This window comes from Lycium barbarum, chromosome 4, assembly GCF_019175385.1.
Source record: "Lycium barbarum isolate Lr01 chromosome 4, ASM1917538v2, whole genome shotgun sequence".
Classification (NCBI taxonomy): domain Eukaryota; kingdom Viridiplantae; phylum Streptophyta; class Magnoliopsida; order Solanales; family Solanaceae; genus Lycium; species Lycium barbarum.
This window is the reverse complement of record NC_083340.1, coordinates 13,841,768-13,868,888: the sequence shown is the minus strand read 5'-3', so window position 1 is coordinate 13,868,888 and position 27,121 is coordinate 13,841,768. Positions and strand designations below refer to the sequence as shown.

Below are 27,121 nucleotides of genomic sequence, written 5' to 3'. Positions count from 1 at the left end.
CGGTTTCTGGTTCACAAATCTGAAAATCCCGACATTCAGGTGAATACAGTAATTGAATCAGATAATGCTGACTTCTTCGAAACCATATATCCGTATAAAAAAGAATGTGAGTCGTCTAGCAAAGAACCTAAGCGACCTCGGGAAGAAACAAAGGAAAATATTCCTGTTAAGGAAAATCCAAGACGCAGTAAACGTCAAAGGACGTCTACTTCCTTTGGACCAGAGTTTCTAACATTTTTGTTGGAAAATGAGCCTCGAACTTTCAATGAAGCTATGTCTTCATCGGAAGCTCAATTTTGGAAAGAGGCAATCAATAGTGAGATAGAATCCATATTGGACAACCATACTTGAGAATTGGTTGATCTTCCTCCAGGGAATAAACCTTTAGGTTCCAAATGGATTTTCAAGCGGAAAATGAGAGCTGATGGTAGTATTGATAAATATAAGGCAAGACTAGTTGTTAAAGGTTTTAGACAACGAGAAGGTCTTGATTACTTTGATACATACTCGCCGGTAACGAGGATTACATCTATTCGGGTGTTAGTAGCATTAGCCGCCGTGTACGGTCTTGAAATCCATCAAATGGATGTGAAAACAGCCTTCCTAAATGGAGAGTTAGAGGAAGAAATTTACATGGAACAACCTGAAGGGTTTGTAGTTCCAGGGAAAGAGAAGAAGGTGTGTCGACTTGTTAAGTCTCTTTACGGACTAAAACAAGCACCCAAACAGTGACATGCAAAATTTGACCATACGATGCTGTCAAATGGATTCAAGATTAATGAGTGTGATAAATGTGTCTACATTAAGAACACTCCGAACCACGTCGTCATTGTTTGTTTGTACGTGGATGATATGTTGATAATGAGTAACGACATTGCTAAACATAAATGCTACCAAATGCATGCTTGCTAGCAAGTTTGATATGAAAGACTTAGGAGTTGCCGATTTAATTCTGGGAATTAAAATCCATAAGACTCCTCAAGGTCTAGCATTGTCACAGTCTCATTATATTGAAAAGGTACTTGAAAAGTTCAAATATTTGGACTTTAAAGTTGCAAAGACACCAATTGATATGAACCTTGCTCTTGCAAAGAATAAAGGTGAAAGTCACTCTCAATTGGATTATGCCAGAGTGTTGGGAAGTTTGATGTATATCATGAACTGTACGCGACCTGATATTGCGTGTGCTATAAGTAAACTAAGTCGCTACACTAGTAATCCCGACCAAAATCATTGGCTGGCAATGAAACGAGTTTTGGGGTATTTGAAACATACTCAAAACTTTGCTTTGCATTATAATAGGTATCCTGCAGTTATTGAAGGATACAGTGATGCAAATTGGATCACCGGTTCAACTGAAACTAAATCCACAAGTGGATATGTTTTTACCATAGGTGGAGGAGCAGTGTCTTGGAAGTCATCCAAACAGACATGTATCGCCCGCTCTACAATGGAGTCTGAGTTCATAGCTTTAGACAAAGCCGGTGAAGAAGCTGAATGGCTCCGGAATTTCTTAGAAGACATTCCATTTTGGCCCAAACCGTTGGCTCCTATATGCATACATTGTGATAGCCAAGCGGCAATAGGAAGAGCCGAGAGCGTTATGTACAACGGAAAGTCTCGTCACATACGACGAAGACATAATACCGTTAGACAACTACTCTCTAGTGGAATTATCACAATTGACTATGTTAAGTCAAAAGATAATGTGTCGGATCCACTAACTAAAGGCCTAACTAGAGAGGTGGTTGAAAGATCATCGAAGGGAATGGGACTTTGGCCGAGGACAAGTCATCGTGGCGGTAACTCTACCTAGAAGACTGGAGATCCCAAGATCTAGGTTCAAAGAAATCAAACAAAGTCATTGATGACGGTTCAACATTGTCACAATAACTTTTTGGTCCATTCTCGTGATGAGACAATGTTCAGTACCAGGATAAAGCATCACGACTTTTTAATGGTTTCTAAGTTTGATACGGGGTATATCAAATAGTGTATCTACGGGATGACACATTTGGAAATCACCTATGTAAGTGTGAAGTGTAAGCCGCTTCAAGGAGAACTATGTGAGGCCAATTCTCTACGCACTTATGAACCAGGCAGTGTTCATGGCTGAAACGAACAAAACAATGAGAACCAAAGATGGTTAAAGGGTTAATTGTGTGACATGTGGTTGTCTAGGTATACACCAAAGCTCGACGGTTCAAAGATATCAAATCTACCGATTGACCGAGTATATCCGACATATGTTCACTACGGAAAGTTCAAAGAGAAATCTACTTATCCAGATGCGATTAATCCTTGCTTACGAATCACACATTATTTTTGTCATGCATGTTTTTCCATCATATAGCCATTCCCCATTCATGTGGGGGATTGTTAAAGATAGTTAATGATTGGAGCTAGCTAAGTTGGTGTGAATGAGAAATGGAGGGAAAAAGACAATGGAAGGAAAATGAAGTTCAAAGCAAAGTTCCTTTGAAAAAAAGGAGTCTTGTACCACATTGATGGTAGAAAGGGAAAGTTATGTGCTTATATTAGAAAGCACTTCCTCTAGCTCTTAAAGGGTCAAGAAGAGGGACTCCCCTCGCGCCGTCGTCATCGCTCGGCTCGGCTTTGGATTTGGATTTGGTCAAATGATTTGATTAATAATCTTTTTGGACCAAATTTATTTAAATTTAATCTTCATTTTCTGAAATTATTTTTTATTTCCGCCGAATATTAATTAATAAATAATTAATTACATTCGCGAAATAAAATTTAAAAGGAAAAAAAAAATATTCCCAACGTTCTTATTTTTTCGGAAAAGGCATGGCCTTTCCGAACAGCCACCAGTTCAAGGCTATATAAACTGAAGCAATGCCTCAATTTCCAACAACTGAAATTATTTTTTTGCACTACGCATTCTGCATTCTTTCTCCACAAAATTATCGAGTCTTACTGTGCTTCGTTGCCATATTTGAGTTCGCCGAAGTCGTAGGCGTTTGAGGTACCGCCACTCCTACGATAGGTAAATCCGTTATATCCTGGGAGGAAATAATCCGTAACCTCGGGTACAGTGAGGGGGTTAATTTCCTTAAGGACACACAGTGAATTCTGTGGTCTCGGATCTTTGTTAATTTAATTCACACAGTTGCTGTTTTTCATTTTCTACTTACTGTTTTTTTTTTCCAGTTTCTAATTCTGCTTAACAACAGTTCTGAACACGGGAGGTTAACAGGTAATAATACAATGAAATTACAATTACAATTGAAAAATAAAATGAAGAAATAAAAATATCTTCGGCTGAGGCGTGAATATCTCGCTCTCTTTAAGGAAATTCAAGCCACTACAGCAAATCTACCGGTCCAACAGTAATCTTTCTGACTTGTCCCCTCAATTGATGGTTTGTTAGTTTAACTTTACTAGCGTTTCTTTGTAATGATTTCTTCTCTTCTTATTGTTTTGGGATGAGGTTGACTCGTGAATAATGAGGAAAGAAAAAGAAGAATAAGGGAAGGATCTTAGTAAATTTGAAACTCTACATCTAAATTATGGATGGGTTAATTTCTCATATAGTCACTCATTATAGTTAATTAGTTATTAGCTCAAAATCATATTTATGCTCAAAATCATATTTCTACTTGATTCCTATTTCCTTCAACATATAAATTTAGAAAGTGACAAATAATAACTAGTAGTTGAGTAACCATAAAGAAAGTCGAACGTAAAGCTATGAAGAATTCAAAAGTAAGAGGAACACTAAATTCCTCTGAATTTCACCAGAGTGGGAAAATGGGTAAAATTTAATAGCGATAAATGCATAACTGCATTTTGCCGCTGAATGGATTATTTCTCAGTTGGTTTCTATTATCTCTTTTTCTGTCTTTCGAGGAAGGGGAAGAAAAGTGCAGAGTCACATAAATAGATAGACTAGAGATAAAGACAGATTTTAAAGAATTTAATATTAGAATTTGTTAAATAGTAAGATAATTTGGAAGTATTATATAATTGAAAAGTTTAATTTAATATTAGAACAGTGCAGATTTTACAAACCATATTTTATTCATTATAATAAATATGTTAGAAGAATTATTACAAAAAAAAAAAGTGGTAAGCGCAATATCGTAAACCACAAAAAAATTAATATTATGAAGCGAAATTTAAATAAGCCTTTTGAAATTATCCCTTTAAAAAATAGAACAAACCATGAATTTCATTATATTCGCATGAGAGGGAAGATATTGATTACTTTTTATAATATTAATTGTCAATTTATAATCATTAAATATATTTTTAAATAGCCTAATAGTAATAAATTAAAATTTAATATTTCTTATATGGACATATATTTATCACATATTAAGATACACTGTATTAATTATTAAAAAAAATTTATTTTAAAATTAAAATTTCTACTATATAATATAATTATATTTGTGCAATCAAAGCATAAAGAGCACTCTAGTGCACTAAGCTCTCGCTATGTTCGGGTTCAGGAAAGGGCCACACCACAAGAGCCTATTGTTCACAGTGTACACTGTGCAATCAAAACATGACACATGAAATTATATTATAATTCTATTATGACAAGTATAACAATGATATTATTATGCTAATTATTAAATAGTGTATAATTAACCATAATAATTACTACATCAAATCCAAATAAAAGGTGTCCATCCAAACACGCCCTTAAATAAATACTCAGTAGTAGATTAACGACTGATACCGTTATCCGGTTGTACCCTGAAACACAAACTAACACAAGCTCTCAATGGATCTTCAATCTCCTTGTAGCGCTTGCTGCATTTCCCTTCACCGTAAACCTTCTCTTTTCCCTAAACTCAATTCCGTTAACTTCCCTTTGAATTCCCTCAAATGCCGCCGTAAAACTCCCGTTGCCGTCACCGGACAAAACGGTAGCAGCAGTTATTCTCCCTCAGTTCCCACACACAAAGTCACTGTTATCGACCGTCAACGTGACGTCGTTCACGAATTCCTCGTTCCCGAGGTATTAGTAATTCCATTATTGTTTTCCCGTTTTCTGTTTAACATTTGTGTTGTATACGCATAACCATGTTAAATTTACTATGATTAAGTAAAATTGAGGTTACCCACAAGGTGGCTCAGTTGGTTGAGCATGGGGCTTTCATAATGGAGGTCTCAGGTTCGAAACCCCCTGCCTACGATAGTAGGGGATTTGCCTTCTGGGTCGAGCTCGTCGCACAGGAGCGGGGTTTATCCTGTACGCACCCGAACAGTAGCAGCTGCGGTTCCCTTGTCAACAAAAAAAAATAATTTAAATTGACCATGGCTAACTGATAAACCTGATGTTAAGGACACGTGTCATGCACTTATTGCTTTGGTGGAAGCAGCCATATCGGTTAATTATTTTGTGTATATGGACAAGTTTATGAAGAATTTATTTGGAATGCAGGACCAATATATACTGCATACAGCAGAGGATCAGAACATTACGCTACCATTTGCTTGCAGGCATGGTAATTGATTCACATACAATAACTTGCAAAACATTTTTTTTCTCTTATTTATATGTTAGTCTATTTGTTCTTTTACATTTTAAGCTGCTCTTTTGTGATCTAGTTGGACCACTAACAAATTATTGAGTATTGGGATGGAACATCTTAAAATGGGACCAGGATGAGTATAGATGATTCCTATAGCTGGTTTCCAACTAGTTTAGGAATTAGTTGTTGTTGCTGGTTGTGATACTAACTCTGATTCTGCAATAACTAAAAGCAAAAAACTTTGATTTAACTTAATGTTTACTTGTTTCTAAAAATTGGAGCGGGAGGCCTGAACATTGTTTGGACTGTGAGATTTCCTTTATTTGTTAAAAAAAAAAAATTCCTTTATTTCTTGTGTGGCCTATCTAAAAGGACTACTATAGAAGAAAGACTGTCAGTATGCAAGTGCAATTATCTGATGTCTAACTTTCATGTTTTGTTTATAGAGGATGAATGAGAATTGCCTTTAATATTTTATAGTAGGATGCATGACCATGCTCCTGGTCCTTCCGATCATTCTATATGCTATGGGCAGGTCTCTAGTGTTTTATTAAGATATATCTTCCCGGAATCATTTTAAAAGCCTTAGTGCTTAAAGATCTTCTTATGGGTAACATCTCTACCATGTGATATTGAGGTGGCAATGGTGAGATGGTTGTAGACTTGTGGTGAATAACTTTAACCTTTGCTAATTCATTTGTTTAAACTGAGATCATACTTTTGTGTTGGATTAGGTTACTCTGGGATATTGAGTCTTATATATTTGAAGTGTGAAATTGTTATATCTAGAAATTCAGAATCTTGACAAATAAATGATGTCAAATTGAACATTCATCTCAATTGTTTGACCATTTTGAAATTAGTGGAGACAACATAAGGAGAACTGGGCAATATTTTTGCACCTTAGTGTCAGAGATTTGAAATGGGGAAATATTCTTTTAGATAAATTAAGTTGTTTCATTAATGACATCATGTAGATGCAAAATAGTACAAAAGATAGTAAGTACAAAACAGAGTTTGTCTGCTCCATTACAATTTGCCTTATGCTAGAGATAAGGAGCGAAAGTGTCAGGGGAGTGTACAGGAGAAAGATAACTTCAGCTGCATAAACATAAAAGACACAGCCTCGAGAGTGTGATTAGGAGTTGATATTCCATCAAACACCATCGACTCCTTTATGTCCAGATACACCAAAAAATACAAGCAAGTTTCTAGATTTTTCTGATGGACCTACCAACTTTCCAAGAACTCCAGCATATATACACATCCTTAATCTTCTCCTGCATGACCCAATAATTTATTTGATTCATAAATTGTTCATTTCCCGCCAGCACGTAGGTGATAAACCATGTAAATCTGCGTCTCTCCTTTAATATATTTTGGTTATTCTTGTAAATGTTGCCATTTAGGGTTTGCTTTGTCAAATTCTGGATATTACTAGAGACCCCAATCTAACACCTGCCAATTTGTCCATTTCTGTAGTCTTCATTTCTTATATATTTTTTTTCTTTTCAAAATTATTGACATAAGACCAACAACACACGGTAATATAAAAGAAATTTTTTATTAACATTTTGCTAATAAGCAGCCTAATATTAGTAGGTCAATCTATCATCGATTACAATTTAGCCTAGGGGATCTTTTTTTTTTTTTTTTTTGATGACAAGGGAACCCGCAGCGGCTACCCTTCAGGTGCGCATAGGGTAAACCCCGCTCTTGTGCAATAGCCCGCCAACCACACAGGAGAGATAACCTGCACTAGGCAAGCCCCGTGCGACGAGCTCGACCCAGAAGGCAAATCTCCTATTGTCGTAGCCAAGGGTTTCGAACCTAAGACCTCCGTTATGGAAGCCCCATGCTCAACCAACTGAGCCACCCTTGCGGGTTAGGGACTCTTAATTTATGTGTGTGCTTACTAAGGCATTCTAACAGATGATAGATAGACTTCTATGTACTGAAATATGCTAAGCGCCTCCACAATTTCCTGATGTGAACTGGAAATTTAAGACAGTTTTAGAAAGGATTGAATGATCTTAAAGATGGGAATAAATTCCTTCTTGAACAGATTCACTCGAACTCTATTGAGTAATGGAATTAGAAAGAGATAGAGAAAGGAATTCTTATTTCATAGATGTAAAACATGAATCATCCAATGAATCGGAACTGATCTATATAGGTGGAGAAAGGCGGGAAAGATAGTTACAGCTGTGTAACTGATTTTGGGACTGCGCGTATGATTCACGCGCCGGCTAACTACTATTAACTAACTTCCTGACAGCTAACTACCAGCTAAGCAATTAACTAATTTCGACCAGCTAATTACTCAACTAATTATCCTGCTAATTCATTACACAAATTAGGAAGAATTACATTGAGATCATATCAATACCCTACCCTACCCCCCCCCCCCCCCCCCCCCCCCCCAAAAAAAAAAAAAAAAAGCATCCTTGTCTTCAAGGATTAAAATGATGAAATTTCCTGCAGTTCTTCCCATGTGCTGTCTTCAGGAGCAGAGTTCAACCACTTGACCAAGACCTGTGTGATTGCTTTGCCTCTTCTTTGAGCTAGTTTCCTGTCAAGAATAGCTTCAGGAGCTAGTAAAATATGACCAGAATCTGAATGAACTTCTGGTAAAAAAGCAATATGAGATCCCAATTTTTGTTTCAAATGTGAGACGTGAAAAGTTGGGTGGATTTTGGAACCACTAGGCAAGGCTAGGGTGTAAGCTACAGAACCCACTCTAGCAATAACTTGAAAAGGACCATAGAATTTAGAAGATAAGCTTCTGAAGTGAGTGATCTTTGAGAGAAAGTAAGGCTGCAACTTAACAAAGACCCAATCACCAACAGCAAAGATCTTTCAGTTCTGTGTTTATCAGCTTGCATTTTCATCTTGTTTTGAGCCTGAGCCAAATGAAACTTCAACTTTCTTAGAGTAGCTTATCTTGCTTGTAAACTTCTATCAACCACATCCAACTCAGAATCAAAAGGTAGATATGGAAGCAAGGGAGGTGGTTTTTGACCATAAACATTCTCATAGGGAGTCATGTTAATAGAGGAATGATGAGAAGTGTCGTACCACCGTTCATCAAGGCCCAACTCGTTAGGCCATTCTTTAGGTTTCTCAAAGGTCATGCACCTCAAATAGCACTCTAAGCATCTATTCACAACCTCAGTCTGCTCATCAGTTTGGGGATGATAAGCACTAGATGTAAGCAAGGAAACTTTCTGTAATCTAAATAACTCCTTCCAGAATTTACTGACAAAAATAGGATCTTAGCTGAAACAATGGTCTTAGGCATACCATGTAATTTGAACACACCATCCATGAAAAGTTGTGCAACATCAAGTGCAGTATATGGGTGTTTAAGGGCCAAGAAATGAGCTGTCTTGCTTAGCCCGTCCACTACCACATAGATGGCTTCCTTACCGGCAGCTTTTGGAAGGCCTTCTATGAAATCCATTGAAATATCTTGCCAAACCCTCTCAGGAATGGGTAGAGGTTGTAGCAAACCAAGATATGAGACATTCTCTCCTTTGCATCTCTGACAAGTGTCACATTCTCTCACAAATGTTTACACATCCTGCTTCATCTTTTTCCAATAAAACTCATGTTTGAGTCTATGCAATGTTGCAGAAATACCAGAATGACCCCCAATAGAACTAGCATGGAAATGCAACAGCAACTTCTTCCTCAAGTTGACATCAGACCTAACCATCATCTTTCCTTTCCTACTTAACAAACCAGCAGTGAACTGGTAGTAGGGTTTGTGAGGTGCATTTGACTGAATATCTTGCACTAACTTCTGGAATTTAGGATCATGAGTCCAGGATTGTGTGACTTCATCAATTAGGGGAAATTGCCCTCCTGAGATACTGTACAGTTGAACCAATTCACCCTTTCTGGACAAGGTATCTGCAGCAACATTCTCCTTGCTCTTCTTATACATGATAGAATAGTCATAACTAAGCAACTTAATCAACCATTTCGTTTGACTTAGTGTAGATATCCTCTGCTCAAGTAAGTATTTGAGGCTATGGTGGTCAGTTTTGATAACAAAATGCTTACCAAGAACAATTCCCTTTCATAAACCGACAGTGTCATATTCTTGATAGACAGACCCTTGCTAAAGAAAGCAATAGTTTTGTTATTTTGGGCCCAGTACAACACCAATACCATGCCCTGATGCATCAGTCTCAACTCTAAAATCCTTAGAGAAGTTAGGAAGAGCAAGTACAGGTGCAGATGTGAGTGCCAGTTTAAGCTTCTCAAAAGCTATTGTGGCCATTTGGTTCCCATGGAAGCTGCCTTTTTTCAACAAGACATGTAAGGGTCTAGCAATGGTTCCATGCCCTTAGATGAATCTCCTATAGTAACCAGTCAACCTCAAGAACCCTCTGAGTCCTTTCAATGTCTTTGGTTGAGGCCATTGCAAAGCAACTTCTACTTTATGTTGATCCATTGTTACTTCACCTTCAGAGATTACATGACCTAATTAATCAATTTTGAGCACCCCAAAAGCACATTTGTTCTTCTTCACAAACAGCATATTATCCCTTACAACAACAACAACCCAGTGAAATCCCACAACGTGGGGTTTGGGGAGGGTAGAGTGTACGCAGACCTTACTCCTACCAAGGTAGGACGGCTGTTTTCGAAAGACCCTCGGCTCAATAAAAAAAGCATAAAAAGAGGTCAGATAAGGCTAAGAGATTCAAAGCGATATGGAAATGAAGTAACGCAAGCGACACAGATAACATAAAATAATCAAAGCACAAGAAATAACATATAATAGCATAAATCAGAGCACAAGAAATTATACTACGATAATGCGACTACTAATAAGACAGGATAATGAGACTATCTACTAGCCTTCTACCCTAATCTGGGTCCTCCAAACCCTCCTATCTAAGGTCATGTCCTCGGTAAGCTGTAACTGCGTCATGTCGTGTCTAATTACCTCTCCCCAATACTTCTTTGGCCTACCCCTACCTCGTCTGAAACCATCCATGGCCAACCTCTCACACCTCCGCACTGGGGCATCTGTGTCTCTCCTCTTCACATGCCCAAACCATCTCAATCTCGCTTCTCGCATCTTGTCTTCCACCGAGGCCACTCCCACCTTGTCCCGAATATCCTCATTCCTGATCCTGTCACTCCTGGTGTGGCCACACATCCATCTCAACATTCTCATCTCGGCAACTTTCATCTTTTGAACGTGAGAGATCTTAACTGGCCAACACTCCGCCCCATACAACATAGTTGGTCTAACCACCACTTTGTAGAACTTGCCCTTAAGTTGTGGTGGCACCTTCTTGTCACATAGCACTCCGGAAGCAAGCCTCCATTTCATCCATTCTGCCCCAATACGATGTGTGACATCATCGTCAATCTCCCCGCTGCCTTGCATAATAGACCCAAGATACTTGAAACTACTTTTCTTCTGGATGGCCTGGGTACCAAGCCTCACTTCCAAGCCAGCCTCCTGAGGTGCTTCACTAAACTTACACTCTAAGTACTCTGTCTTGGTCCTACTCAGCTTAAACCTTTTAGACTCCAGGGTTTGTCTCCAATCCTCCAACTTAGCGTTAACTCCGCTACGAGTCTCGTCGATCAGGACTATGTCATCCGCGAAAAGCATACACCATGGCACCTCACCTTGAATTTGCCGCGTCAATCCATCCATCACCAAGGAAAATAAAAACGGACTAAGAGCTGATCCTTGATGCAACCCCATCACAACTGGAAAGTGCTCTGAGTCTCCTCCTACTGTTCTTACCCTGGTTTTGGCTCCCTCATACATGTCCTTGATCACCCTAATGTACGCCACAGGTACGCCTTTAGCCTCCAAGCATCTCCATAGGATCTCTCTTGGAACTTTGTCGTAAGCCTTTTCTAGGTCGATGAATACCTTGTGTAAGTCCCTCTTCCTCTCCCTATACTGCTCCACCAGTCTCCTCACAAGATGGATAGCTTCTGCAGTTGAGCGTCCCAGCATGAATCCGAACTGGTTCTCTGAAATAGACATGCCTTTCCTCACCCTCATCTCCACCACCCTTTCCTACACTTTCATAGTATGGCTTAGCAACTTGATACCTCTATCGTTGTTGCAACTCTGGATATCTCCCTTGTTCTTTTATAGCGGGACCATTACACTCGACCTCCATTCTTCAGGCATCATTGCCGTCTTAAAGATGACATTAAACAACCTAGTCAGCCACTCCAGACCTGCCTGGCCCGCGCTCTTCCAAAATTCCCCAGGAATCTCGTCAGGTCCGGTCGCTCTTCCCCTGCGCATCCTACGAACAACACCCTTAACCTCCTCAACCTTAATACTCCTGCAATATCCAAAATCGTGACGCCTTCCTGTATGTTATAAATCTCCCAACACAATGTCTCTGTCCCCTTCTTCATTTAAGAGTTTGGAGAAGTATGACTGCCATCTCCGTCTAATGAGAGTCTCCTCTACCAATACTTTGCCATGCTCGTCCTTGATGCACTTCACTTGATCCACATCACGTGTCTTTCTCTCCCTCGCCTTGGCTAGCCTGAACAATTTCTGATCCCCTCCTTTCTCTTCTAGTTCAGCATAAAGGCGTTCAAAAGCTGCCGTTTTTGCCGTCGAAACCGCCAACTTCGCCTCCTTCCTTGCCATCTTATAAAGTTCCCTATTCGTCCACTTCTCCACCTCATCCTTGCTTTCTATCAACTTCGCATACGCCACCTTCTCTGCTTTCACCTTCCCTTGAACTTCTCCATTCCACCACCAGTCCCCTCGATGCTGGCCACGACTACCTGTCGAGACCCCCAACACTTCCCTTGCTACCGCCCTAATGCAACTAGCCGTCCTATCCCACATACTGGTCGCATCCCCACTACTATCCCAGGCCCCCATAACCTTCAATTTCTCTCCCATCTCCACGGCACTAGTCGTGGTCAAACTCCCCCATCTGATCCTAGGTCGATCATCCACGACCCTCTTCTTCCTCGACATCTTGATCCCTAAATCCATCACCAAGAGCTTATGTCGGGTTGTAAGGTAGTCGCTCGGAATGACCTTACAGTCTTTGCACAAACCTTTATCATCCTTCCTAAGGAGTAAAAAGTCTATTTGAGTCTTAGCCACTGAACTGCAGAAGGTTACCAAGTGCTCCTCCTTCTTTGGGAAACTCGAATTGGCTATCACCAACCCGAAAGCTCTTGCAAAATTCAAAAGTGAGACTCCTCCTCCATTCCTGTCCCCGAAGCCAAAGCCTCCATGCACATCATCATAACCTCCCGAAATAGGCCCGATGTGCCCATTGAAATCACCTCCCACGAATAACTTCTCAGTAGGCGGTATGCCTCCCACCAACTCATCCAAATCCTCCCAAAAGCGCCTCTTCTCCTCCTCGCCTAAGCCCGCTTGCGGCGCATATGCACTAATAATGTTCAAAGTGAGCCCTTCAACGACCACTTTAATCGACATCATCCTATCAGTTGCTCTCCTAACCTCTACCACCTGATCCCTTAAATCACTATCTACTAAAATGCCCACCCCATTTCTATACTTCGACCTACCAGAGAACCACAGCTTATACCTGTCTACCTCTTTAGCTTTAGGACCTACCCATTTAGTCTCTTGGACACAAGCTATATTAATCTTCCTCTTCTTAAGAATCTTAACTAGCTCTATGGACTTCCCCGTTAACGTCCCAATGTTCCAAGAACCTACTCTCAACCTAGACGCTCCTTTAACCCACTTACCCGTCCTAACCCTCGCCCCCGTCCCCGAACGAGAACATGACCCTAGTCTACCATCACTAACCAAAGCCACGAATGTGAGTATGAACTAATAAATTATTCAAAGGTCTAAAGTCAGCAAAATATAACTATAAGTGTATGGACAGATAATGGATATGGCAACCGGAGGTACCAACTCCAGTTGAACTGAACCTGGTTGCCGCCGGAAAACACTGTTCACGGTCGAGTTACTGTTCACTGCCGGAAAATGTTCACAAATACCTGAAAGGGAGAAGAGAATAGGGGGAAAAAGAAGAAAAGAAAAAAAAAAGAAAAAGGGGAAAAGGAGAGAGAAAGAGAGGTCTGGCCGGAAAAAGTTGCCGGAAAAAGTCGCCGGCGATGGCGCAGCGGCGTACTGGCAGCGCCAGAAGTAGATAAAAAAGGGAAAAAAAGGAGAAGAGAAGGAGAAGAGGAGAAGAAGAAAAGGGAAGAGAGAAGAAAAGTAAATCTGGCCGGAAAAGTGGCCGGCGTTACCTGGTCGCCGGCGTCACCTGAACAGTGATGACGTATGGTCGCCGGACGGAGTGGCGGGTGGGCAGATCTTACCGTTGGGAGAGAGCAAAGGAGAGAGAAAGAGCAGAGGAGAGAGAAAGAGCATATTATCCCTTAGTATTCTGAAAATCTCCTCTAGATGCAACAAGTGATCAGGCCAAGTAGAACTATAAATGAGTATGTCATCAAAGAACACAAGAATAAATTTCCTGAGACGTGGGTGAAAAATTTGGTTCATCAAGCTTTGAAAGGTGAATGGGGCATTTGTAAGTCCAAAAGGCATAACTACGAATTCATAGTGGCCATGGTGTGTTTTGAAAGCAGTTTTAGGTATATCAGGTTCAAACATTCTAATTAGGTGATAACTAGACCTAAGGTCCAGTTTTGAAAAGAATTTGGCACCACGTAAATCATCTAGCAGTTCTTCAATAACTGGGATTGGAAACTTGTCCTTCACTGTAAAGTTGTTCAATTCTCTATAATCTACACACATCCTCCATGTTCCATCCTTTTTCTTCACCATGACAATAGGCGAAGAGTAAGGACTAGTACTGTTTCTAATTACACCACTGCTCAGCATTTCATCAACCATTTTTTCAATTTCATTCTTTTGCACAATAGGATATCTATAGGGTCTTATATTGATGGGAGAAGTACCTTCCTTGAGAATGATTTTATGGTCATGCCCTCTAGAAGGAGGCAGTTCAATAGGAGTTTCAAACAAGTCTGAGTACTTGTCCAAAACAGCTGTTAAATCCTGTTTCTGCACCTCTGCAACAGTTTCTCCTTCCATAGCACATAAACTGATTCCTTCTTCTTGTCCCTCCTCCATGAGCATACCCACCGATATCATGCAAAGTTCAGCAGGTTGAGCAAACAATTTGTCCGTTTGACCAGCTGGAATCATTCTAACTGCAGGTGGTTGTGCCCCTATAAATGATACCTTCTTTCCATGAATACTTAATTCCATTTTAAGTTTCTTGAAGTTCCACATGATATCCCCTAGTGTAATCAACCGTTGAATCCCAAGCACCATGTTGCAACCCCCAATGGATAGTATCAGCATGTCTGAATCAAAACATACCCCTTGCGTCTTCCATTCCACCTTCCTACACACATACTGTCTTGGAACCTTGTTACCATCAGCTATGGACACATTAAAAGGAGTTATAGCAGTCAAACCACAACCCAACCTCTTAGCAGTATTGTAATCTAAGAAGTTGTGAGTGCTGCCAGTGTCAATCAAAGCCTTGATGGCCTTGCCCTTTACAGAAACTGTCACTCTCATGGTTCGAAAATCATGAGTACCAGTCATGGCATGCATAGACACATGTGGTAGAATAGAACCCTCAGAATTTGTTTCCAACCCCTGAGCCATTACAGCCAATAATTCTCCTGGATCCATCATCACCTCATCTTCCACTTCCACTGGTTCTTCATAATCATCTACTTCCATAGAGAATAGCTGCCTTTTCTTCTTACAAATAGGACCAAATGAGTATTTTTCATCACAATTGTAGCATAAGCCCTTACTTCTCCTTTCTTCCATTTCAGCAGGAGTAAGTAGTTTGGGATTTAACTGGTTTAGAGCTATTAGCAGTATTAGAACCACTAGCAAATGTGCTCATTGGTTTAGAAACAGTGTTTGGTCTCGAAGTGTTGTATGGTCTAGAATAGGGTTGATTAGTACCTTGAAAGGATGGTACAAATCTAGGGGTATTTTTGGGGTTTGACAGGATGGGATTCTGGAAAAAAACTTCTTGTTGGACTACTAGTGTTTGTTCTTGGATTCTTGCTAAGCTAATAGCCTTGGCTAAAGTTCTAGGACCTAACATTTTAACTGTTAGTCCAATTTCAGGTTTTAAACCCCTCATAAAACAACTAACCACATATTCCTCAGAAAGATCCACTCTAGTAAGCAGTTCATCAAAAATGTCAACTTATTCTTGAACAAAACTTACTTGTCTTAAGTCCTTGAAATCACCCATGGGATCATCAAAAAGTTCAGTTCCAAACCTAGAGTACAAGCATCTGATGTACTTTCCCCACCTTGGCCAATCCCTTGCCAAACTTTGTTTCATGTAGGCTTGATGCCACTGCAGTGCTTTGCCTTCCAATCGACAAGAAGCAATCTTCACCTTCGAGTCATCATGAGTTTCATCCACTTCAAAGAATTATTCACACTTGTTCAGCCAATCCTTCAACCTAGTTCCATCAAATTTTGGAAATTCCATCTGGTAATTATGATTTGTGAACTGATCTCTAGCCCTTTCATGGCCTCTATAATCATTTTCATCTACTGCTCCATTATGTCATATTTCCACAATCTGCAGCTTCATTCTGCACTCCATTTTCCTCTAAGTTAACTTGGGGAATTGGGGCATTTACAGGGTTCAAATTCCCTATTAACAGCCTCTGGATTTCCTCGATTGCTTGTGCCACTTTAGCATCAACAGCTTGCTGCATTTCTGCAACAGAAGTGACAACTCCTTCCATCGGTCCCTTGAGAGTGCCAAATTCCCTTTGTTATTTCTTGCATACGAGTGTTGTGGTCTCCCATTTAACAGGTCAGACGATCACTGCTCCGATACCAATGATGTGAACTGGAAATTTAAGACAGTTTTGGAAAGAAATGAATGATCCTAAAGATGGGAATTGATCCCTTCTTGACTCAAATTCAATTGAGTAATGGAATTAGAAAAGAGATAGAGAAAGGAATTCTTATTTCATAGATGTGAAAACATGAATCATACAATGAATGGGAACTGATCTATATAGATGGAGCAAGGGGGGGGGGGGGGGGGGGGGGGGGGGGAATCAGTTACAGCTGAGTAACTGAAATTGGGACTGTGCGTGTGACTCACGGGCCTGCTAACTAACCCCACGCGCCTGCTAACTAATTCCAACTAATTTCCTGACAGCTAAGCAATTAACTAATTTGACCAGCTAATTACTCAACTAATTATTCTGCTAATTCAACAACAAAATAGGAAAGAATTACGTTGAGATCATATCATGAACCCCTTGTGTCATCCTCTAACCTCAACTAATTGGTATCAACCATCGTGATCTGAGCCTGTATTCTCCTCATAAATTTGACAGAGTGATGCCTACCATCAGATCTCTTACATGTCTGAAGAAAGAAGGATTAAAGATAAGATCAGTTGTTTAGTCGAGGGGATAGGGAGATGAGCATGGAAGCTACAGTAACGCTCCAAGCTGTGGCCAAATACTTGCAAAAAGAGATAACTAACAATGAATTGGGACTGATCTATATAGGTGGAGCAGGCGGGATGGACAGTTACAGCTGTGTAACTGATTTTGGGACTGCGTGTGTGACTCACTCGCCGTCTACGTATCAACTAACTTCCTGACAGCTAACTACAAGCTAAGCAATTAACTAATTTCGACCAGCTAATTACTCAACTAATTATCCTGCTAATTCATTTTACAGAATAGGAAGAATTACATTGAGATCATATCATTTCCTAACCTAAAGATGTGAATGATAATATATTCTTCTTGTTTTGCTAAAGAGGATCGATATACTTGCACTGAAAGTATGTTTGGCACTTGGGCTTCGTAAACAGTTTAGCATAATGTTAAGGGTGTGAAGCCATACTGACCCAGAAGGAAATTAAAATAAAATATGTCAAGTCATATATTTGTAAAGTTTTTGATCATGCCTGCTGTCATAGAGGCTGCTAGACTAGAGAAGTTAAGCTGTGCAGCCCCCCTCGATAGGCATTTGTCAGGTAGATGACACAACGTTCTGGCTTATTAGCAGCCTAATTTTTGGTAGGAAAGATATTATTGGATTATAGATTTCCACCACCTCTTCACTTGTATATATCATGGTTTTTGCACACTTTAACACATTAATGAAGCTGTTATCTCTCTCAGAACTTTGAGTTAAAGAGAGGCCTTAATTTTCACTAAGGAGCACAATGCTCTTTCTTTGTTGTTTGTTTTAACCTTAAGGTTCTCTTTCTTTGTTTTTCACAAACTGCACCTTCTCTTTGATCTACGTTCAAACATGTCTGGCTTTGGCCTTTGGCTGTTTTTCTTTAACTTTTAATCAGTAGCCTCTTCATCAGATTTTCTCCATATGAAGGTTCTGTTATATATCACACTTCGCTAATTTAATAATCCAATATGTTGAAGGATGTTGCACAAGCTGTGCTGTTCGTGTAAAATCTGGGCAACTTAGACAACCCGAGGCATTAGGGATATCTGCAGAGTTGAAGTCCAAGGTATTTTAAATCATGTTGTGCTTCTGTAGATGCATTTCTTGGCTTTTATTGTTTGACTATTGACTCTTGGTAGCTTTAATTGTTTCTTCTTTGTTAGACCTCTAAATGCATTTTCCTCTTTTTTATGCTCATATATATGATACTCCCTCTGTCCCGATTTAAGTGTCTTAGTTTGACTGGGCACGGAGTTTAAGAAACAAAGAGAGACTTTTGAATCTTGTGATCTTAAACTAAAGATGTTTGTAGTCCTTTTAAATCTTGTGGTCTTTAAATTTGCCATGTACTGGAAAACTTACTAAACATAGAAAGATGCATTCTTTTTGGAACAGACCAAAAAGGAAAGTAAGACACTTAAAATTGGGTGGGTGGGGGGTGGGTGGGTGGGTGGGTGGGAAGGCCGGTTGCAGGATAACTTATCAAAAAAAGATAATCATATGTATGATATGACCAGGGATTTCGTGGTCTCAAACTGATGAAGTTGGTGGTCAGTCTTGATTAGTCAGTCTTGATAACCAAATGCTTACCAAGCAAGTATGATCTCTATCTTTGAACAGCAGAGACCAATGCCAACAACTCCCTTTCATAAACAAAAATTGCCATATTCTTGACAGACTGACCCTTGCTAAAGAAGGCAATAGGTTTATGATTTTGGGCTTGTACAGCACCAATACCATGACCTGATGCATCAGTCTCAACTGTAAAATCCTTAGAGAAGTCAGGAAGTGCAAGTACAGGTGCAGATGTGAGTGCCAGTTTAAGCTTCAAAGCTATTGTGAGTACCTCCTATTTGCACGATTCCCAACTTCATTATGCACTCCATTCTCCTCTAGGTCAACTTGAATTGGGGCATTTACAGGGTTCAAATGCACTCCACTCTCCTCTAGGTCATATTCTTGACAGACTGACCCTTGCTAAAGAAGGCAATAGGTTTATGATTTTGGGCTTGTACAGCACCAATACCATGACCTGATGCATCAGTCTCAACTGTAAAATCCTTAGAGAAGTCAGGAAGTGCAAGTACAGGTGCAGATGTGAGTGCCAGTTTAAGCTTCAAAGCTATTGTGAGTACCTCCTATTTGCACGATTCCCAACTTCATTATGCACTCCATTCTCCTCTAGGTCAACTTGAATTGGGGCATTTACAGGGTTCAAATACCCTATTAACAGCATCTTGATTTCCTCGATTGCTTGTGCTACTTTAGCATCAACAGCTTGCTGCATTTCTGCAACAGAAGTGACAACTCCTTCCATCGGTCCCTTGAGAGTGCCAAATTCTCTTTGTAATTTCTTGCATACTTGTGTTGTGGTCTCCCATTTCACAGGTCAGACGATCACTGCTCCGATACCAATGATGTGAACTGGAAATTTAAGACAGTTTTGGAAAGAAATGAATGATCCTAAAGATGGGAATTGATCCCTTCTTGACTCAAATTCAATTGAGTAATGGAATTAGAAAAGAGATAGAGAAAGGAATTCTTATTTCATAGATGTGAAAACATGAATCATACAATGAATGGGAACTGATCTATATAGATGGAGCAAGGGGGGAAATCAGTTACAGCTAAGTAACTGAAATTGGGACTGTGCGTGTGACTCACGGGCCTGCTAACTAACCCCACGCGCCTGCTAACTAATTCCAACTAATTTCCTGACAGCTAAGCAATTAACTAATTTGACCAGCTAATTACTCAACTAATTATTCTGCTAATTCAACAACAAAATAGGAAAGAATTACATTGAGATCATATCATGAACCCCTTGTGTCATCCTCTAACCTAAACTAATTGGTATCAACCATCGTGATCTGAGCCTGTATTCTCCTCATAAATTTGACAGAGTGATGCCTACCATCAGATCTCTTACATGTCTGAAGAAAGAAGGATTAAAGATAAGATCAGTTGTTTAGTGAGGAGATAGGGAGATGAGCATGGAAGCTACAGTAACGCTCCAAGTTGTGGCCAAATACTTGCAAAAAGAGATAACTAACAAAATGGTCAAACAGTTTTTGAGCCGTCTTGTCGTTATCACTTATACAAAGTGGAATACAAAGCCCGCCCACGTTGGATGATTAAAATTATCAAGTTTTTTTTTTTTTTAAACCCCTCCCCCCAAGAGCTCTCCCCTTTGCTCCCTTGGTGACTCGAACTCACAACCTTCGGGTTGAAAGTGGAGGGCGCTTACCATCTGAACAACCCCCTTTTGTCAAATTTTAAGTTTTTTTTTTTATTATTTTTTATTTTGAGAAGCTAACAACCAAAAAAGCACTTTTTAAGTGTGTTTGGCTAAAAGTATCGAGTATGTTAATAAACAGTTGGTGTTAGGTAAAAAAGTGTTGATTACCAATTTTTCCATTAAAATGCCCTCAATATTTAAAAATATTTATACATAAAAAGGATGAATGGAAAAATTATAATTGAGATGGATGTGGGGATTTTGTTTCGAGAAGTGTATTTTAGGAATCACGAAAAATTATTTAAGGATAAAATAGTAAAGACTTGGCCAAATCAAAAGTGCGTATAAGCTGAAAAACCTAACTGATGGCTTTTAGATGATTTTGGAGTAAAAGAACTTCTGGTGTTTGACGTGTCGATAAGCCAAAAAGTGCTTATAAGCTTATCCAAACACCCTCATAATCGCTAGCTTGAGCTGAGAGTTTATAAATTCCATCTTCCAAAACCTTTTGGAACCAACATATCATGATTGTTTTGTGGACAAATAACATATAGACGATGTTTGCATGCTTCATTAGTATCAAGACCAAAATTCCTAGTCACGTCACATATATGACGTGACTAGGAAATTTAAACATTCCGAAACCTTTTGGAACAACATCTCGACATTGTTTTGTGGCCAAATATATTACGAAGTTTGCATGTAGCCTCAAATACTTACTTGAGCAGAGAATATCCACACCAAGTCAACAGAAATGGTTGATTAAGGTTCTTAGTTACGACTATTCTATCATGTATAAGAAGGGCAATGAGAATGTTGCTGCAGACGCCCTTTCAAGACAGGCTGAAGTGGTTCAACTGTACAGTATCTCAGGTGTGCAATTTCCTCTAATTGATGAAGTCAAACAATCCTGGTCTCATGATCCTAAACTCCAGAAGTTAGTCCAAGATATTCAGTCAAATGCACCTCACAAACCTTACTACCGGTTCACTGCTGGTGTGCTAAGTAGGAAAGGAAAGATGATGGTTGGGTCTGATGTCAACTTGAGGAAGAAGCTGTTAATGCATTTCCATGCTAGCTCTACTGGGGTCATTCTGGTATTTCTGCAACATTGCGTAGACTCAAACATGAGTTTTATTGGAAGAAGATGAAGCAGGATATGTACACATTTATGAGAGAATGTGACACTTGTCAAAGATGCAAAGGGGAGAATGTCTCATATCCTGGTTTGCTACGACCTCTACCCAACCCTGAGAGAGTTTGGCAAGATATCTCAATGGATTTCATAGAAGGACTTCCAAAAGTTGCTGGTAAGGAAGCCGTTTATGTGGTAGTGGACAGGCTAAGTAAGGCAGCTCATTTCTTGGCCCTTAAACATCCATATACTGCACTGCATGTCGCACAACTATTCATGGATGGTGTGTTCAAATTACACGGTATGCCTAAGACCATTGTTTCAGACAGGGATCCTATTTTTGTCTGGAAGGAGTTATTAAGATTACAGAAAGTTTCCTTACTTACATCTAGTGCTTATCATCCCCAAACTTATGGGAAAACTGAGGTTGTGAATAGATGCTTAGAGTGCTATTTAAGGTGCATGACTTTTGAGAAACCAAAGGAATGGCCAAATTGGTTGGCCCTTGCTGAATGGTGGTACAACACTTCTCATCATTCCTCTATTAACATGACTCCCTATGAGGCTGTTTATGGTCAAAAACCACCTCCCTTGCTGCCATATCTACCTTTTGATCTCAGTTGGAAGTGGTTGATAGTAGTTTACAAGCAAGAGAAACTATTTTCAGGAAGCTGAAGTTTCACTTAGCTCAGGCTCAAAACAGGATGAATGTGCAAGCTGACAAACACAGAACTGAGAGGTCTTTTGCTGTTGGTGATTGGGTCTTCGTTAAGTTGCAGCCTTATAGACAACTCTCTTTCAAAGATCACTCATTTCAGAAGCTGTCTTCTAAATTCTATGGTCCTTTCCAAGTTACTGCTAAGGTGGGTTCTGTAGCTTACACCTTAGCATTGTCTAGTGGTTCAAAAATTCACCCAACTTTCCATGTCTCACAGTTGAAACAGAGATTGGGATCTCATATTGCTTCCACCACTCTACCGGAAGTTCATTCAGATTCTGGTCATATCTTAGTAGCTTCTGAAGCTATTCTTGACAGGAGACAAGCTCAGAGAAGAGGCAAAGCAATCACACAAGTCTTGGTTAAATGGTTGAATTCTGCTCCTGAAGATAGCACATGGGAAGAACTGCAGGATTTTTCCAGGAAATTTCCTCATTTTAATCCTTGAGGACAAGGATGCTTGAAGGGGGGGGGGGGGGGGGGGGGGTTGATATGATCTCAATGTAATTCTTTCCTATTTTTGTTGTTGAATTAGCAGAATAATTAGTTGAGTAATTAGCTGGTCAAATTAGTTAATTGCTTACTGATACGCTCAAATTACACCTAAATTATGGCGTAAGGTGGTTGGTGTCAAATATAGTAACCGAACTAGGTTGGGGTCGAATCCCACAGGGTATAAGGTGTGAAATAAATACTAATTATATATGTTACTAATCTCTAAAGACTTTAGGTCTATTCCGACTAGTGTAGAAAAAGGGTTTTGGTTTGTATTCGCTATTTTGAAGTATTTGGAAATTGTTTGGATTAAAAGAACCAAAGTTGTATCCCCGCTGTGATTAGATGTTATGCTATGGGTATCAATATGATATATTTCTAATGGGTGGTGCTTTTGTCTGCACTTAATCTCTAATGCACTTCCTAATAATTTTTCAATAGTTAGAAAGTATTTCTTTTCATGATTTTCCCAAATATAGAAAAGTTGCTAGTACAACCGATTAAATATGCCAAGTAGAACTCATCTTATCCCTAAGTGAGTTCATTAAACGAGGGCTAGCGCCCCGAGTCCTTGTTAAACTATTTCAACTCAAATCCTAGTTCATCTGTCCAAACAAAACTAGGGTTTGTGCATAAGTAAGTGTTTGCAACCACTAACTAACAATGAATATGAGAAATAATAAAACACATCACAACCTATTATATATATATACACAATGTTAAACACCCACTGCATAACACCCATCATTTGGGTCCACAACTTTGATTAAAGAAACTACTCACACATGTTGGTCACAAAAGAAGTAAGCAATAATGGAGACATAAAGCTTACAAAGTGTGATAAAGATGGTGGGAATGGAATCTTTTTGTCTTCACTAAGCTCCAAAAGTGGTGTATTCAATGCTCATCCACCAATGGAAAAAGTGTTAAATGTTGGAGAAAAATCTGATGTGTACAAAAACCTAAAATGTTCTTTAAATAGTCTCCAAAAACGCACATCAACAATTGGCAAAACTGCCCCTGGTGGCAGAATCGACGGACCGTCGATCAGTTCGACGGGCCGTCGATTCCTTCATCTTTTAGTTCTTCAGTTTGATGGTCCATTCGACGGTGCTGTCGACTAGTTTGATGCTCCGTCGATTCTTCCGTCTTTCTCTCTTCGGGTGGACAAGTCTGTTTGACGAGACAAATGACGAAACTTCGATCCAGTTTTCGTCGATGGCTCCGTCCTTTGTCCTCTTCAACTTAGGCCATCACTGGAAAATTTAACTTATCGACTCTCCAAATGATCGACGGACCGTCGAATCTTCATTTCTGGGCAATTTTTCCTTTTTTCTTTGTTTTTGCTTTTGGGCCATCGTCTTCCTAAAACACAACAAAAACACATTAAAATGAACCAGACTTACTTGAGAACACCCAAAATCCATAGTAAAAAGGCGTCGAATGTGCCACAAATCCGCGGCACATCACTTACCTGTCAGGAAATTAGTTGGAGTTAGTTAGCAGGCGCGTGAGTCACACGCACAGTCCCAATTTCAGTTACTCAACTGTAACTGATTTTCCCGCCTTGCTCCATCTATATTGGTCAGTTCCCATTCATTGTACGATTCATGTTTTCACATCTATGAAATAAGAATTCCTTTCTCTATCTCTTTTTTAATTCCATTGCTCAATTGAATTCGAATGCATTTGTTCAAGAAGGGATCAATTCCCATCTTTAGGATCATTCATTTCTTTCCAAAACTGTCTTAAATTTCCAGTTCACATCAGTTCACAGAGGTCCTCCTTACTGATACCAAAAGAACTGGTTTTTGTTCTTGTACCTTGAACTAGATATAAGTAAACTGATGATCTCTATTTTCCTGTCTTAGTCAGCTGTTCTTTTCTTATATTAGTTTTCACCTTGATTAACCGAATATGCTTTAATTTATAGGGTTATGCACTTCTTTGTGTGGGATTTCCGTCATCTGACCTTGAAGTTGAAACACAGGATGAAGATGAGGTAAGCAACAACTTTGAATTGCAAAAGTGTGACTCTAGGTGGCAATAAAGACCACAGCTTCTTAACCACCCTTAACTTGGTAGTGAATCAAAATGCTAGCGGTTTGCAAACTATTTGGTCTACTCGACACCCACTTTTCATGGGTTCAGTTTGGAATATGGAGCATGGGTACGAAATTTCTGGCCACACAGTATCATACTTGTGTTTAGGCATCAATAATTGACACTCTTTGGATACTTACTGATGATGTCCCATTTTCTTAATATATTTTTGTCTTTTCAACTTCATGCCCTTCAGTTATGCAAACCAAAGGGCATCACCAAGGTTTTTCAGCTCTGGCACATGCCGAGTGCAAAAGGTTTTCTTTTGTATTATCAGCTATAATATTTCATCCATGCAGCTCACACACTACCACAAAGACGTTATGTATAATGCACATTCTTTACTTTTCTAAATTTCTTCCTTTCTCATTTTCTATAAGAAACAATTACCCTTGCTTTCGTGGAACCGTACCTGGTTCCTTTGATTAGGAAGATTTCTTGAAAAAGAAAACGAAGTGAAAGATTTTTCAAGTCAAGTCATGCAGATATATATAGAGAAATTGCTACTGTATTGGAAAGAGATTGGTTAAAATGGAGTTAATGAAATACCTGGACCCTTTTAGCCCAACCTACTTTTGCCTATAAACAGCGGGTTCTTTTCCCTTATGAGTTTTTTGGTTTTATCTCATGCCATTCCTGCTCAGCCTGTGTATTTGTGACTCGTGCCTGGCCTAAAATCTATAGCTTTAATTTATGCACAAAAATTACTGTAGATTCAAAACTCGTTACGAAACGCGAAATTCGACCAGGGAAATGGGAATACATTGGAGTTGTGGAGGAAGTGATGTTCAATTTTTATATTTTTTATAATACATTTATATGTTTATACTAATAAATCATTTAATTGCTTAAAATAAGCTGATGCCATGATGAGCAAATGGCAGAAAGATAGCTATGGCATGGCACAGGACAATTTTTTTTCTTCTGAATGAATGGCTACAAAGACAAAATTGAACTCTTAGAGGACTAGACAAGAAGCAGAAACATGTTTGTGACTCTGGCACAACAGGACATGAAAGCAGTAAAATATTGAGTTCCAATAGGGCTAAGCAAAGCAGCAGAGGCATGTTTTGGCCTTTCAATTTCTTTTATAGTGTATTGCTCCGACATTATTTCTTTGAGAGATGTGATGTTCAGATCAACTTGCAGCAAAATTTTCATATTTCGATGAATATAATAATCTTTGCAACTTCTTTTTTCTGTGAAACACTGAAGTTATGAGTATTGCATTACAAGTACCCATATGGAAAATATATTTCCTCTTTGAAATTTAAAGAGATTTTAGCATGAATTACCTGTAGTTTTTTCATGGAAACTTCACCTCAACAGAGAAATATACCAGTAGAACATGATATGCTTATAGTTTCGTAGTTGAAAAGATGGGGTTTACAGAAGTTCCTGAAAGCAATTTTCGGAACTTTCCTCTGAACTTTTATCCAAATGAACAATCTTGTAATTTTGATCTATTATGCCGCCCCAGAAACCTGACATCACGATATATTCAGGTATATTGGCTTCAATTTGGGAGATATTTTGCTCGAGGACCTATTGTAAGTCCTATGTTCCTGTAATTTCCTATTAATCTAGAAAAGCAGTTGAAAGGGGATACTGATGCAATTCAAGTTCCTAAAGGTTAACTTTTTTTTTTCCCGGTTGCAGGAGAGAGATGACTATGCATTGGAATTGGCTTTGGGAGATGAGTAACCTGTCAGGAGTTGATTAGAGGAGTCAAAATCACTATGTATAATTTTCTTGCCTATGTATAATTTTCTTGCCTCTCTTGCTATATCTAGGTGTAATATGCTCTCCATGCCTTCTCCTTAATGGATTGGCTTTACTCGTGTACTACTAATTTATTGATAAAAATTTATGTTCTCTATGTCAGATAGGTGCCTGCTTATTGACATCTTGTTATGCTCTTAATGTATTTTAAAGTTTTGAAGATCACGTTAATGTGAGGTGCACTTTCTTCTCAATTAATGAGAGTACGTTCTAGTTATTGAACCATTATTGAACGCTCGCAAAACTTCTAAAGATCGATTAATGGAGGAAAGCACTTAGACATGGAGATTGTCTCACAACATAAGTTCTATTTTGTTCTTCCCTTTGACCGATGAACCAACTTTTTGAATAGAACTTCTTACCGCTTGTGTGAACACAACATAGATTATGCTAAAACAAAGTAATCTCTGATGCATGCCAAAAGACTGACCTTTTCTTTTGAAGACCATGTTGCCTAATAACACTTGATCTCAAACATTAAATGAAACTATACATTCCGCAGAAAGTTAAACATAATTAGCGTCTTGGATAACACGTTTGGTGAGTCCAGAACAGCTCTTTTATGAATTTTAGTGAACATCTAGTGACTCAAGTCATTCTCCTCAGGAATTAATGAAAATGGTCATCATGCTGCTACATAAATTCATAGCTAAAAAACTTTAGGTTGTTCAGCTAGCAT

General features: G+C 39.2%; 1 protein-coding gene across 2 annotated transcripts; it reads left to right on the top strand.

The window, feature by feature from the left end:
* Nucleotides 1–4,685: 4,685 nt before the first annotated feature.
* On the top strand, nt 4,686–26,544 carry LOC132635274 (ferredoxin C 2, chloroplastic). 2 transcript variants are annotated; one of them, XM_060351601.1, is made up of 6 exons: nt 4,689–4,993; nt 5,420–5,483; nt 17,949–18,037; nt 24,491–24,559; nt 26,166–26,210; nt 26,320–26,544. In XM_060351601.1, exons 1-6 carry the CDS (start codon nt 4,757–4,759, stop codon nt 26,362–26,364), a joined length of 549 nt encoding a protein of 182 aa, XP_060207584.1. In that variant the 5' UTR covers nt 4,689–4,756; the 3' UTR covers nt 26,365–26,544. The 2 variants fall into 2 exon arrangements, with proteins under 2 accessions (XP_060207585.1, XP_060207584.1); XM_060351602.1 differs by lacking the exon at nt 24,491–24,559 and having other exon boundaries at nt 4,686–4,993.
* Nucleotides 26,545–27,121: the final 577 nt, after the last annotated feature.